The following is a 15307-nucleotide window of genomic DNA, read 5'->3' as shown; positions in this document are numbered from 1 at the left end:
GATAGGAAAAGGCATTTCTCCAAAGAGGAAAAACAAATAGCTAAAAAACACATGAAAAACATGTTCAATCACTAGCTATTAGGGAAATGTAACTCAAAACCACAGTAAGATACCATCTCACACCAATAAGAATGGCTGACAATAATAAACAAATAGGCAACAATAAGTTTTGGAGAGGATGTGAAGAAATTGAACTCTTATTCATTGCAAATGGGAATGTATAATGGTATAGCCACTGTGGAAGACAGTTTGGCGGCTTCTCAGAAAACTAGATATTGAACTACCCTACAATCTGGCAATTCCACTTCTCACTATATACCCAGAAGATATGAAAGCAGTGACACAAACAGATATGCGTATGCTGATGTTCACAGTGAAATTATTCACAATTGCAAAAAGGTGGAAACAATCTAAGTGTCCTTCAACAGACAAGTAGATAAACAAAATGGGCTATATACATACGATGGAATACTATGCAGCAGTAAGAAGGAACAAGGTCCTGAAACATGGCAACATGGATGAACCTTGAAGAAATAATGCTGAGTGAAGTCAGACGTAAGGAGAGATACTGTATGTTACTACTACTATGAACTCCCTGAACAATGTAAAATCAATGTCCTATAATGTAGAATGTTGGGGATCTAGTGATAGACAGAGGCTAGTGAGGGGGGAATGATAATCTAATATGTTCAGATATGTTAATGATGGTGAATTCAAAGTAAGGCAGTGGATAGACGTTATGATTGTTTGTTAATGGGAGCATAAATATCAGAGTTGTATTGAAGGCAAATGGGATTGAAGGGGTTGACGAAAGGCAAATATCCCACAGAACAGCACTACAAATACATAGATAGGTGCTTGCATGATGTAGTTCTAGGGTATGACACCAGCACAAAGAGTTGACCAAAAAATATATATACATTAATGGTTTCATTTTGTATGCTATCTTGTAACCTATTTTTTAAACCTAAGAATATATTATAACATTCTTCCTAACGGCAGACGGACTTCTAAAATAAGCAATTTAATAGTCTGACAAGAATCAAGACTTGCTTACTGAGTCTACTATTGCTGGGTTATTTCTTTGTTGATTTGCTGCTGTTGGCAATTACAAACAGTGCTGCAATGAACATCATTTAAGTGAGATGACTTCTGCATGGAACTGATCAGAAGCCAATGGACCAGAAGCCCACTAGTTAAATGTATGAGGGAAATGCACTGCCAAATGACAAGCCCAGCCCTCACGTGTGAACCAGCAAGAATTAGGCTGTGCAAACTGTACTGCCCTCAAGGACAAACTCTCCCATACTTCAGAGGTGGCAAATGAGGGTGATAGACAACTATGAACCTCCCAAAGAGCAAAATCAGGTCCCATAGACAACTGTGGACAAGAGCATGGCTCCCAGGGAATGACGGGTGGCCAGAAGGACTGACTCAAGCACAGAACACTGCCACGCTGTGGACCTCATCATCACTGCCCTGGGTTTGATGACATCTGTATACCACTGTCTGCTGCATTTGTCATTCTTCTCTCTTCCAAACAGACATTCTAACTATGATTGTCTTGTGGTTATTCCACTATTGTATGCATGTAGCAGGAGAGCAGATGACTGTTAGTTTATTTGTTGCTGGGATACAAGGAGCCAGCCTGATGGGGGTGTTCTGTGTCAGGTGATGAGAGAAAGATGCTCACAGGTACTGTATCTGGATGGTATTTAGTTGTGTGCACAGCTGGCCAGTGGGCGCTACATTTCCATTCTGTCTTACAGCTAGGTGTGACTCAATGTGAGCTAGTAAGAAGTCAATGGAATTGAAGTGGGCCACTCTAGGGTCTTGGCATCAAAATATTGAGTGTCAATACTCTTCAGCCTTTCTTTCCCCTGCCTGCCGGTGGGTCCATGCATGGGTCCCAGCTTCCAGTACTAGATGTGAAAATACCCTACCTTAGGGGATGGTAGGGCGACAAGACAAAAGGAACCGGGGTCCATAAATGACTTCATGGACCAGGGATGCCCACCAGCCTGGACTGGTCACCTCTAGACTACTGGTGAGAGCATGTGTCTTCCATATTTAAGCCTATATTTTGGGGTCTCTATTCCAACAGTTTAGCCTAACTTAGTGGTTTTTAAACTTTAGCTTGACTCAGAAACCCAGGCTTGTAAAAGCACAGATGTGCTGAGCCCCACCTCCAGAGTTTCTGATTCAGGAGCCCAAGAATTTCTTTTCTAACAGGTTCCCAGATGATACTGATGCAGCTGGTCCAGGGACCACACTTTGAAAACAACTGACCTAATATCAATTTTAGTTTCTTTAATGAACTAGTATGCATTGTCCTTTGCCCATTTTTCCTACTGAGGAATTTTCTTAGGATAAATGGCTATGTGTAGAATTACTGGGTCCAGTGTTTAGAGCTTGCACATTTTTAAGGCTTTGAAACCCTCCCAAAATACTGCAACTATTCATCCTCCACCAGCAGTGCCATTTTCCCATAACTGTGCCAATATTAAGTATTACTCATATACCTAGATAAAATTATTATTTTAATTTGTATTACTAAAGTTATCTTTTTCCTATTAATTAAAAAAAAAACTGATAGCAACCATTTGCTTAAAATACACTGTGCAATCTTTTCGTATCTGTCATTTCCCTTTTCACGTGGCATTTACAAAGAGCCATTTATCCCAAGTGTATAGCTGGTTAGTTTGAATCTGTCCATCTTTTCCCTAACAGTATTTCTACCTTATATGTTATGTTTACAAAGGCCTGTCATCCCCAAGACCAGGAATAATGATCTACATGATCAACTTTCAGTTAACCAAGGGAATGGGCAGTATAATAGAATAAAGCTATTTTTTTTCACTTTATTTTATATCCAGCCACCTCTCCAGACCCTTACTAATTTTAATAATTTCTCAATTGATACTGCTCTTTAATTCTTTTTCTTTTTATCTTTTTTAGGGTTTTCCACTGCTTTAACTTTTTTTTTCCTAACTGTCTGAACTGAATTCTTAGTGTATTTTTATTCTTCCATACTCAATAATGAAAACCTTCAACAGCACAAAATTGCTTCTGATTACCACTTCAGACATGTTCCATAAATATTGATATGTAATCTCCCTCATTGTAATTATTTCCTAAGAGTCATATTCTTGTTTTATTTCCTTTTACTCAAGTTATTTAGAAGAGTTTTTTTTTTTTGTTTTAATTTCTAAGTTGTGCTGTCATTTAATCAGGTCTCTGAGCTCATAACTGATTTCATTTTAGTCACAGAATGTGAACTGCATGCTTTCTACATTTTATCGGGATTCTAGAGAACCTAAAGCATGACCCTGGTTGCCAGGAGAGAAGGCTCTATGGAGTACAGAGATCAGGAGTAGCCACAAAGTCCACCTTATAGTGTTGCTTATTCAGACACATAGAGTTCATTACTCTTGGGTTCCTGTAATTTACTCCTCGTGTTGGACTCAATGCTACATTATTCAGCACATGAAGATTTGTGACAAATAATCATTGTGGATTATACTGTTTATCAATTTTAAAAATAAGCCTTACAACCCCTTTTAATAATTTCTACCCTGAATTAAGCAGTCCAATAGTAATATTATGACCACTGCTTTCTTCTCATCTGGTTTGCTTGCTATACTTTGCCAACCCTTTTAGTTTGGGACAAATTTACTTTTTAGACACTACCATATTCCCTCAATCATTAAACCTGACAGTAGAGCTTTTAAACTGTATCCTGTGGAAATACATATTACTAAGCATAAAATCAAAAACATGTTTCTACTATAAAATAACTTTTGTTTCCCATGCTCGAACAGATTTCTTCAGTGCAGGACTCCTCATTCGTCAATGTGCTAATGTGCAACCTGATACTCCAAAAATTTATTTTTACCTCAAAACTCTCTTTTCTCCAGCACTTCTATTCACCTCTCCTGGGAAACATGGAAACAAGTGGGGAAGTGTCTTTAGGGCATATGAAATGATAGGATAACACAGAAATACAATCTTAACCATAGTTTTCAAAGGAAATCTGAGGATTTCAATTGTTGAAAAAACTCGCTTTTTAAATAATAAAGGTTTATTTATTTAAACTGTATCCTGCAGTTTTGAGGTATAGCTTCCATATACTATATTTAATGCTAACAGTTAACATTAGTCAAAACAACAGAACTTCATTAATGACTCTAATTTCTAGGAAGGTCAAAGTACTTATTCCAGGGTTGATAAGAGCTCTAACATGTTCAGCTTCAATCTATAGTTAATAAACATCTTTTTTACATTTTTAGAGATGTTTTATTTTTCAGAGTACTTTTCACATATAGTACCTTACTTAATCTTTACAACCTTATAAGGTAAATGGGAAAAAGTATTATTATTCCCAATGAAGATGTAAAGAAAATAGGCTTGGAAATTTCTAGGGATGTGACCAAGTTGTTTGATAGAACTCCCCCCAGTTAGTCACTAGTGGAGCAATGGCTTGGAGTTAAGTTCTCCAACCCCTACATCCAACAAAAGACCTGTAAAAATTCACGGAAATTACTTGAATGATGAACAAAGCTAGTGTAATATGGCTTGTCAAGGATTATAGATTTTTTTCTATATATAAACTTTTATTAGAACTTAAAAATTTGGGCCTTTTAAAGAGGAAAAAATTGTGGTCTGATACTCAATTACTATTTAAATGGCCTCTTTAGAAGCCAGAAGAAAAAAAATTAATTACATTTAATTTATTCAACTGAATTAGAAAAGAGTATTTTGGCAGTCCCTAAGAAAACATTTCCACCAGGCTCTGGTACAATTACTTAATACTAAATACCTTCTCCAAACTATGGTTTTACCTAATTTCAGCAGCCACTTGATAAGGTGTTGTTTTCCAAACTTCCCCTTCAACTGTTTTCCCATCAGCCAATCTCACTGTGATCACCTTGCTTGTGTTCCCCCTTTTTCCATAAATGCCAAGTAAAAGTTGATGATCTTTCTTCAATGTTTCAAAAAGCTTCAATCTTTCTTTTATGAAATTTGGTTGCTTTTCCACCTGAAAATGATTAGACCACAAGAGCTTTACCATACACAGCCCACTTTCTTCCAGCCACTCTCTCTAAAATCAGTGCTCCAGCTCTACCCCACCCCCATCATAGCCCATCCCAGGTCATTTCCATCCCTCCCGTCTCTTGTCACTCTACTTCTCACCTCCAGAAGACTGCTCTCCACTCAACTAATTCCTCCTTAAGTCTGAGGGTCAGCTCCCAGCTGCATGTTCCAACTACATCCCAATGGTGTCTCCCTTTTCCCCATGTTGACAGCACATGTATGTAGTCACCAAATACAGCACTTGGTTATGCAGTATCTTACTTTGTTCTCTAGTCGTTTCTCCTGCATTTGTCTTACTTAACTCCTCAACCAGACTGATCCCTTTGAGGCCAGGTATTCCTCTTCGCTCCTACCGCAATGTTGATGCTCAATAAATACTTTCTGGTTGTTTTAATGATTTATATACATCAGCAAATTAGCTAGTTTCCTTCAAGCAAAAGAAGGTCTCTGCTATCTCAATCTGAACAGACGAAGGAACTTAAATAGAGCTGTGTGACTCGCTCATCTCTAAGCTAAGACATCTTGCCTATAAGTCTTGCAAAACTTTAATTATACTGTTGTTGCCCAAGTAGTAATGTATTTGTTAATTACATCTTTATTAAAAATCCTAGCTAACTATATAAACGTATTTTAAATTACAGGTAGTGTTTCACATTATTTTTGTTGCAATGACTTACCTCACTGTCAGGCCCACTTTCCTTCTTTTTTATAATGTTCTTTTCTTGGCCTTCACCAGAAGGAGGCTAAGAGATAAAGTTAAATTATAAAACAACTCATGCCAATGACCAGGAAAGCAACACATCTGAAACGTGAAGCGGGAGGGGAAGGCAGCCACAGGCAGCAAACTCCCCATGTTTAGAGTTTCATGGCTGTAACATACACCCCTCAAAGGGCAAGTTGTTTTCTGCACTTCAGTCTGTCCTGTCTGCACACTTCACATTCTTGCTAAGTACCTGTCACACACTTTGTCCTTTAAAGTATTTCCCCCTAAACTATAAACAAATCTTGTCACTGGAAAATGGATGTGCACCTGCCATCAGAGACTTTAAAAGCACTCCTTTATGGAGATGTTGCAAATGCACCACAGTTACCCTTGCTAAAGAACTGAAAAAAATTCCCTCTGTCTGAGAAAGTCTTCTGAAATAGGTAGTTGATTGTTGTTATACGAAGATAATCAGCCCTTTAATGACCTAGAATATTACAATACCATATTAAAGAAGAATGTGAAATATGCAGATTTCGTCTCAAGAGAGATCACTAAAACCAGCAAACAAAACAAAAACCAAAGCCACCTCCCCTAAATGGCTCAGAACCGGGCCTGAGAAGGAAGCGGAGGGTTTAAATATGTAGCTGTTGGCCTCCGTGCCCAAGAAAAGATAATCCAATTTCCTGGATAAGGGGTTTAGAATACTCCAGCATATTTTCGAACACATGAAAATGCTCTTTCTGCCACTGCAGAAAATTGGTTGCAGGCAATTTAATGGAAAAGGTGAGAAATTAGATCATTAGGTCAATCTGGCAGTCGATGGATAATCTAGCGGTCCCGGGGTGTCTCCAGCATTCTCCCACTGGTTCACCAGCCCGCTGCTGGAGCGCAGGGTGGGCACGAGCACGACGGGCACAGCCTGCAGGGCAGCGGCCAGGGCAGGACAGGCACACCTGCAAGCCTCGCGGTGGGACAGGACAGGGTGGACACACGTGCTCTGTTCTCTAACTGGGCGGGACAGGGCAGGGTGCGGTGGGCACACCTCTCGGGCACTGACTGGTAGGACAGGGCAGGGTTGGCACACTTGCAGTGCGCCTCGGGCACATCCTATAGGGCACTGGGCAACCCCGCACCTGTCCTTCCAGGGTCCAATTCCGCTCTCAGTGCAACCTCTCCAGGCCGGCTAAGGAAGGTCCCCCACCCGGAGTCCCGGCCCGCCGGAACGCTGCCGCCCCAGGTACCTGCGCGCCCGCGGCCGCCCACCCGGCCTCCTCGTGCGCCGCGCTCTCCCGCTTCGCCTGGCGGTTCAGCTGCTCGGCGAGACGCAGCCGCAGGCGGTACAGGCGGTGGCGCAGATCGCGGTTCTCGGCCCGGAGCTGCGCCACCTCGCGCGGGAGGCTCAGTCCCTCGGCCGGGCACCGCTCGGGCGCGTTCAGAGACTCGTCCCTCAGGCGCTGCACCTCCGCCCACAGCCGGCGGATGTCCTCCTCCTGCTGCTCCAGGCGCGAGGCCACGGCCTCCGCGGCCAGGGCCTCGGCCGCCATGGCGCCCGCCACCTTAAGGATGGGTGGCGGCTGCGGCGACCGCCGGGAGAGGCGAGGGAGAGAGTGGAGGGGTGGACGCGGGGAATCTGCGCACCGCGGGGATGCGCTTTCGCTCAGCGCGCGGGGCGGAGTCTGCGCGCAGGGCGGGGCGGTGAGGAAAGGGGGCGGGCCTCGGCTCAGTGCGATGGGCGGAGTCTACACGAGGGGCGGGACCGCGAGGAGAGCGGGGCGGGGCCGTTGCTTGGCTACTGCGGGTCAGTCTTATCCCGACCGAGTGGGCTCACGCAGCTTTCTGACATGCGTCCGTGCGCTGCTGGCAGTGTTGCGCTTTGTCGTTTGAAATGCAAGTCGTCCAAAGTCTTGGGAAGGCCAACATCTCGAGTTCTGGCTGTCACCATTCTTTCCTCTGGCAACCTTGCTGTGAAACGTGGCCATAGAGAACTGACCACCAAGGCGTTCTTTCAAGGACTGCGGCAGGCGGCAGCTGCTGAGCCAGGGCGCACAGAAAGGTCTCTACGGATAGTGAAATCTGACCGGCAGGGAGTTGCTAGCTACTATGGGCTAGGGCAAATGCCATATACATCCTTGTATCCCTCATAGCCACGAGCACAAACCGATTTTTTATTAATATTCTTAGGGCTTAAGATGTGAGAAACGCGGTTCCAAGCTCTTTCCCAAGTATTAACTCATTTAATCCTCATAACAAGAGAAATTATTATATCTCCGCTTTATAGCTGGCAAGCAGGCACAGGTTAAGCAACTTGACCAAGGTTACAGAAGCAGAGCATGACAGCTGGGATTCAAACCCCGAGAGTCTAGTTTCCATGCATTTAACTTCCAGACTACAGGGTCTTTTAACCTGGGCACAATTTCATTGAACATGCCATTTGATATAACGCAGGGAACAAAAGCTGTAGGAGTTCTGAGTGGAAACTTAGCTTGCACTGGTAGACTTAAATGGAGCAAGTGCTCTGAAAAATGAAGGTTGGGAGATGATAGAAAGGTGAAAAGGTTCATCAGTGCCACCCTAGGAAGAAAATCAGTGTGCGAAGGAGTCAAGGAGTTGAGCTAATTGGTTTATGCTAACCAGAATCACAAAGAGCTCCCAGGAGGAGGTCCCATAAAGTACAACACTCATACCAGTGTATCTTTTGTGTTCACTTTCCACGTATGCTTGAGCCATATAGATTCCACATGCTTCCCAGTCCCTCCTCAAACCCCTGCTATCTGTTTTCTGCTACTCCCATTCTACCATGACCTACCTATTGTCAAATATCATAACCCCCTACAGCCCCCCAAAAGTTTCCTCGAGTTCCTTTGTAATTTTTCTTTCCAGGGCTTCTATCCCCAGTCCCCAGACAACCACTGATTGCTTTTTGTCACTACCGCTTAGTTTGCATGTTCTAGAATTTCTGTAAATGGAATCATCCAATATATATACTCCTTTTATCTGACTTCTTTTATGCAGCATAATTTTGAGATTTACTCATGTTGTTGGCTTTGTTCTTAGTAGACATAGAGCTGCCTTCCCTGCCTGTAATGCTGCTGCTAAAACCACCATCTGTAGAGTTATGGAGAATGCTTTATGCACCACCATGATATTCTACACAGCATTGCTTCTGACCAATGAACCCACTTTTTCATCAAATGACATATGGCACATGCTGGCTCATTGAATTCACTGTTCTTACCATGTTCCCTGTCATCCTGAAGCAGCTGGCTTGATAGAATGGTAGGATGGCCTCTTTTTTTTTCATAAATGAAATTTTATTGGTTGTTTTGAAGATCCAAACACAGACACCATGAGCAATTTGTATGCCATTCTTAATGTACATACCGAAAATCTAAAAAGTCATGTAGTTATCTCTCTTTTCTAAAGTTATTCCAGTGACTTTCCAGCTTACAATTTGGAGGCAAGTTTTCATTAAGAGGCTATCAATTACCAATATCTTCAAATGTTGATAAGCTGTTACATCATAAGTCCCATTAATTCACAATATAATATCCTACACAGTACATACTCATAGCACATGACAGAGTTATTATGAAAACTAAACTACGACAACCAAAGATTTTGCAGAATGCATACAATTCTGACAGGGAAAACCAAGATTGAGGACCATTTTTTTTTTTTTTTTTAAGAAACAATTCTGCTAAAAAACATGGGAATGAAATAATTTTAAATGCTCAATATATATTAAATGCATGACTGTGACTCCAAATTGCCAGTTATGATGCATTCCCCCATGGGGAGTTAAGGGCAAAGCCTTCCATAATCCAATATCCCACTATTTTCTGGTGGTACCGAAAAAGTAAACAACCAGCAAATAATTTCACAACTTAAAACAAAATTTACACTTAAAAATTGGGATGAGTTGGAATTCCAATCTCCTTCTTGAGAATGTTTCTAGAGCTACTAAAAAACTGACATTTACAAACCGATAAGAATATTCCTCTGGATTGTACAAGAATGGAGATAAATAGCCACCACCAATAAAGCATGGCATACAATATTAATCAGACTTGGCTTCTTTCTCTCCTGCCTCATCAAAGGGTGGCTTCATTTTTAGTTTTAGTTTAGTCTTCTGCAGGTAAATCTTTAGTTTTTTGGCTAACCACTTCATCCTGTTTTCCTTCTGCTCCCCTTTTCTCTTTTGGTTGCATTTTTTTATCCTTTCCTGCTGCCTTTCTGGGCTCCCTTTTCACTTTCACAGGAGCAAGTTTAGCTGTCAACCTTGCAGGCCTCCTCTTGGGCTCCTCCTTTCCTGCCCCTTTGGCTGAGCTGAACTTCCTCTTAAGCACCTTGACAGAGGGGAGAATGCGTGACCTTGGCCGAGGTCGTGGTAGTCTGAAAGCCTTTGGGAGGCTGAGCTGCGGCCACTGACGCTCCACCCGTTACCCAAGCTGCCAGCTAGAAGGGCCTTTTGAAGATCTATGTGGAACATCTTTCAGGGCTGGGATAACACCGTCCAGGATGTGATATACTAATCAGTGAGCAATATATGGTGTGGAGCCCTAGCCAAGATTCACATGTCTGGTAATCAAGCACTAGAAACTGAATGGCCTCATTCACCATTATCCCAAGTGATAGTGGAGCAAAATTTTTGCTTCTTGTCCCCATGACTTTAAATTTTGCTGGTTTAGAGGTCTTTGCTCCTGAGGGAGGAATACCTCCGCCAGGAAACATACAATGGAGCCATTAAACTGGATTTTGAGTCTTGACTCTGGTTTCTTTGAGCATTTCTTGCCAGTGAATCAACTGACAAAGAAGGGGGTTACTAGATTAGAAGATGGTAGGTCTGGAATGTAGGAAATCCCTGGGGTCCTTTTAGTAGTCTCATACCCTGGGATTAATATCAATGGAAAACTTCTACAACCCAATACAGGTGTGAATGCTAATGACAGACTGTGACTGTTCCAGACCTTTGGAGAACAAAGAAATCACAACCAGTTGAAGCACTTGCTGAAAATAAAAGGAATATGTAATGGTAGTGACCAACGGACCAGTTACTGAAATGAGGGTTTTAATGGCTATGAGTATCTCGTCCTCATTTTTATTTGAATATATTTGTATATATATTAACCAATTTTTTCCCTTCCATCCCTCATTCCCCTACCAACTATCATGGTATAGTAGTAGAAATCTTTCTATCTCAGTATTTAAGTTACAGGGTGTCAAAGGGGGAGTGTGATTCAGCCTAAAAGAAGTATAACCATCACCAAAAGATGGATGAATGGACACTGTACCTCCTTTTGAAGAAAGGGTTATCATAACTTAAGTTGTGCATGCCACAACTGCATCATGTTACATGGAAACTTGAAACTCTTGTGTGTGGCAACACAAAGACAGTTAAAATGCAGGATATTTAAGAATTTACAAGACAGAGAGTCAAACTAAAACCAAAAACCAATGGCAATCTGATTCTCTGTCAACTTCTCTCAAAAAGCAAACAGGTCCTTGCCACCTGCCATCTGCCAGAGTGCAACAGATAAGAACATTTCTAAAAACCCAGTTTTCCAAAGTTGCTACCACCAACAAGGAAATAAGGTAGCCATGCACTGACCAGAAACAAACTGAGCTTAGAACTGGATTTGGTATGGAAGAGCCAAAGAGCACAATTTCTTCCCAAATGAGGCTCAACAGATGAGCTGATGGAAGGGAGTAAGCTCAGGTATCCAGGTGAGATGCACACTCAGGCTGCACATTGATATTGGCTCAGATGGAGGAACTCAGATGAGATCCCAGAGGAACCTCTGGAAATAATCTGGGGAATCATAGCTCAGAGACACTTAATTTAATTAGAAGCACACCAAAGTTTACTCATATTTGGGGAGATTAATCCATAGATTGATTATGACCAGAGGCAGAGTCACAGTTTATAAGAGAAAGAGAAGAGAGAATGAAACCAGAATGGGAAGAGTGGGTTTGGTTTGTATCCCTGGTACAGTCACTGAGAACAACTTTTCCCAAAGCTGACTGACACAACCATGAGGGCAGGCAATTTCAGTTTTTAATGGACTTTTTTTAAAAGGAGCCTTATGGTTTCAGCTGTGGAGAGTAGGTTTAAGTTCATCTTTAGGTAATGAACACCTGAGTTCTTTTTTTAAAGTTATTTTATTTTTATCATGGCACATATATATATAACATAAAAATTTTCCATTTTAACCACTTTCAACTTACAATTCAATGGTATTATTTATATTCACAATGTTGTGCTACTGTTACCAACATCCATTACCAAAACCTTTCCAACCCCCGAAACAGAAATGTTGTACCTATTAACTCCTCTCTGCACCCCATAACCTCTAATTGACTTTCTGTCTCCATGAATGTGCATATTCTAGCTATTTCATATAAGTGAAATCATACAACATTTGTCCTTCTGTGTCTGGCTTATTTCACTCAACATGATGTCTTCGAGGTTGATCCTTGCTATAGCATAGATCAGAACTTCATTCCTTTTTACAGCTGAGTAATATTCCTTTGTGTTTATATATCACATTTTGCTCATCTATTCATTGGCTAATGGACACTTTTGTTATTGTGGATAATGCTGCTATGAACATTGGTGTACAAACACCTGTTCAAGTCCCTGCTTTCAATTCTCTCGGATATATACCTAGAAGTACGGTCGCTGGGTCATATGGTGTTCTAGTTTCTAATGCTGCCAGAATACAAAACACCAGAAATGGATTGGCTTTTATAAAAGGGGGTTTATTTGGTTACACAGTTACAGTCTTAAGGCCATAAAGTGTCCAAGGTAACACATCAACAATCAGGTACCTTCACCGGAGGATGGCCAATGGTGTCTGGAAAACCTCTGTTAGCTGGGAAGGCACATGGCTGGCGTCTGCTCTGGAATTCTGCTTTCAAAATGGCTTTTTCCCAGGACATTCCTCTCTAGGCTTAAGCTTCTCTCCAAAATGTCACTCTCAGTTGCTCTTGGAGCATTTGTCCTCTCTTAGCTTCTCTGGAGCAAAAGTCTGCTTTCAAAGGCTGGCTCCAAAATGTCTCCTAAACTGCAGTTCCTCACTCAGCTCCTGTGCATTCTTCAAAGTGTCCCTCTTGGCTGTAGCAAGCTCACTCCTTCTGTCTGAGCTTACATAGTGCTCTAGTAAGCTAATCAAGGCCTACACTGAACGGGCAGGGCCACACTATCCAGTGAAAGATCTCGCCCACAGTTAAGTGATCTCATCTCCATGGAAACATCCAATCAAAAGTCCAACCCAATCAACACCAATATGTTTCCTGCCCACACAAGACTGGATCAAAGATAATGGCATTTTGGGGGACATAATACATCCAAAGCAGCACATATGGTAATTCTATGTTTAACTTTTTGAGGAACCACCAACTTGTTTTCCATAGTGGCTGCACCATTTTACATTTCCAACATCATATAAGGGTTCCTACTTTTTCATGTTCTTTCTATTCCATGCACATTCTAGTGGGTGTGAAATGGTATCTAGTTGAGGTTTTGATTTGTATTTTCCTTATGGCTAATGCTGTTGTGGTGGTTTGGAAGTGTTATGAACCCAAGAAAAGGCTGTGTTCTTTTAATCCATTCCTGTAGGTATAGACCTGTTATGGGTAGGACCTTTTTGTCAGGTTATTTCAATTTAGATGTGACCCACTCCATTCAAGGTGGGTCTTAATCCTTTTACTGGAGTCCTTTAAAAGAGATGACGTTAAAAGATGCCCATAGAGAGAAGCCCCAGAGAAGGTGAGAGACAAGGACACACCCAAGAAGCTGAGGAGGGAGCCACTGAAGCCAGAAGCTGGAAGCAGCAAACTGGGAGTGAAGGACCAGCAGATCACCATGTGCCTTCCCATGTGACAGAGGAGTCCCCGATGCCAGCAGCCTGTCTTCAGAGAGGGTGTTATCCTAGTGATGCCCTAATTTGGACATTTTCACAGCCATAGAATGATAAATTTGTAAACTAAAAACCCCCATTGTAAAAGCCAACCCATTTCTGATATATTGTATTCCATCAGCTTTAGCAAACCAAAACAGATTTTAAGCATCTTTTCATGTTCTTTTTGGCCATTTGTACATTTTCTTTGGAGAAATCCATTTTTAAATTGGGTTGTTTATCTTTTGTTGTTAAGTTGTAGGAGATTTTTTTTATATATTCTAGATACCAAACCCTTATTAGATATGTTTCCATGTATTTTCTCTCTTTCTGTACGCTGACTTTTCAATTTCTTGATAATATCCTTTAATGCACAAAATTTTTAATTTTTATGAAGTCTGATTTATCTATTGCTATTTTTCCTTTTGTTGCTGTGCTTTTCATGTAAAGCCCAAGAATCCATTGCCTAACACAAGGTCCTAAAGATATTTTTTCATGTTTTATTCTAAGAGTTTTACAGTTTTAGTTCTTATATTTAGATCACTGACCCATTTTGATTTAATTTTTTAGATATGGTGTGAGGCAGGGTCCATTTTCATTCAATTGCATGTGGATATCCAGTTTTCCCAACACTGTTTGTTGAAGTACCAGAGATCTTTTGATGGGATTTTCATCTTGATTAAGCTCCTATTGCACCATTTCTTTCCTTAGAATTTCTCAGATGAAAGTCACAAAAATAATATCTTCAAAATTCTAGGAAAAACCATTAACCTTGGTGTAGGCAAAGGCTTTCTAACAATGACTCAAAATCCAGAGGCAATAAAAGAAATATTGATATATTTGATGACTCAGAAATAAAAAACTTTCACATAGCAAAACTACTATAACCAAATCAAAAGATAACTGACTAACTGGGACAAAATATTAGCATTATACATCATAGATAAAGGGATAACCTTCCAAACTTACAAAGAATTATTTTTTAATTGAGGGGCTAAAAGACCAAAAATTCTATAGAAAAATGGGCAAGAGACATAACATACAGTTTACAAAAAGAGACACAAAATGTCCTTAATCATATGAAAAGATGTTCAATTTTACTAATAATAAGAATGCAAATTAAAACTATACTGAGATACTATTTCACCCATCATAATGGAAAAGTGTTAAAAGTTTGACAATTCTGTCTGTTGGCAAGGCTGTGGAGAAATAGGCCCTCTCATACATTGCTGGTGAGAATATAAAATCGTACAACCGCTAAGGAAGGGATTATGGCAGTATCTACCAAAACTACATATGCATTTACCCTTCGACATGCAATCCCACTTCTAGGAATTCATCCTGAAGATACATTGCCAACAATGCAAAAATGCATAATCACAAAAATTCATGTGGGACTATTTGTAACAGTAAAAAACTGGAAATAGCCTAACTGCCCAAGCATAGGGATTGGTTTTAAAAAACTATCATACACAAATGCAGTGGAGTGCAGTGCATCTGTTAAAAAATAATTAGGAGAATCTCTATGGATCCCTGTTCTCTTTGAGAATCTTGTCATTGCGAACACTGAATTAGTGAATACTGAACCACTGTCCCTAGAGGAAATATA

The 15307-nt window shown here is 40.9% G+C and overlaps 1 protein-coding gene across 2 annotated transcripts in view; it reads right to left on the bottom strand.

Moving 5' to 3' along the window:
• The window catches only part of TARS3 (threonyl-tRNA synthetase 3), a 90262-nt gene extending 82818 nt beyond the window's left edge, over positions 1 to 7444 (bottom strand). The window contains exons 1-3 of one of the 2 annotated variants that reach the window (XR_005216334.1): positions 7042 to 7444; positions 5772 to 5837; positions 4842 to 5038 (exon numbers count right to left, since the gene is read on the bottom strand). Coding sequence is in view for 1 of the 2 variants with exons in the window: in XM_037832884.1 (XP_037688812.1) it covers positions 4842 to 5038; positions 5772 to 5837; positions 7042 to 7344 (566 nt within the window). In the remaining variant the exon portion in view is untranslated. The remainder of the gene's footprint in view (positions 1 to 4841; positions 5039 to 5771; positions 5838 to 7041) is intronic. The other variant, XM_037832884.1, reaches the window with a different exon arrangement.
• Positions 7445 to 15307: the final 7863 nt, after the last annotated feature.

This window comes from Choloepus didactylus, chromosome 4, assembly GCF_015220235.1.
Source record: "Choloepus didactylus isolate mChoDid1 chromosome 4, mChoDid1.pri, whole genome shotgun sequence".
Classification (NCBI taxonomy): domain Eukaryota; kingdom Metazoa; phylum Chordata; class Mammalia; order Pilosa; family Megalonychidae; genus Choloepus; species Choloepus didactylus.
Note: the sequence above shows the minus strand (reverse complement) of the source record. Positions and strands in the feature narration are given on the sequence as shown.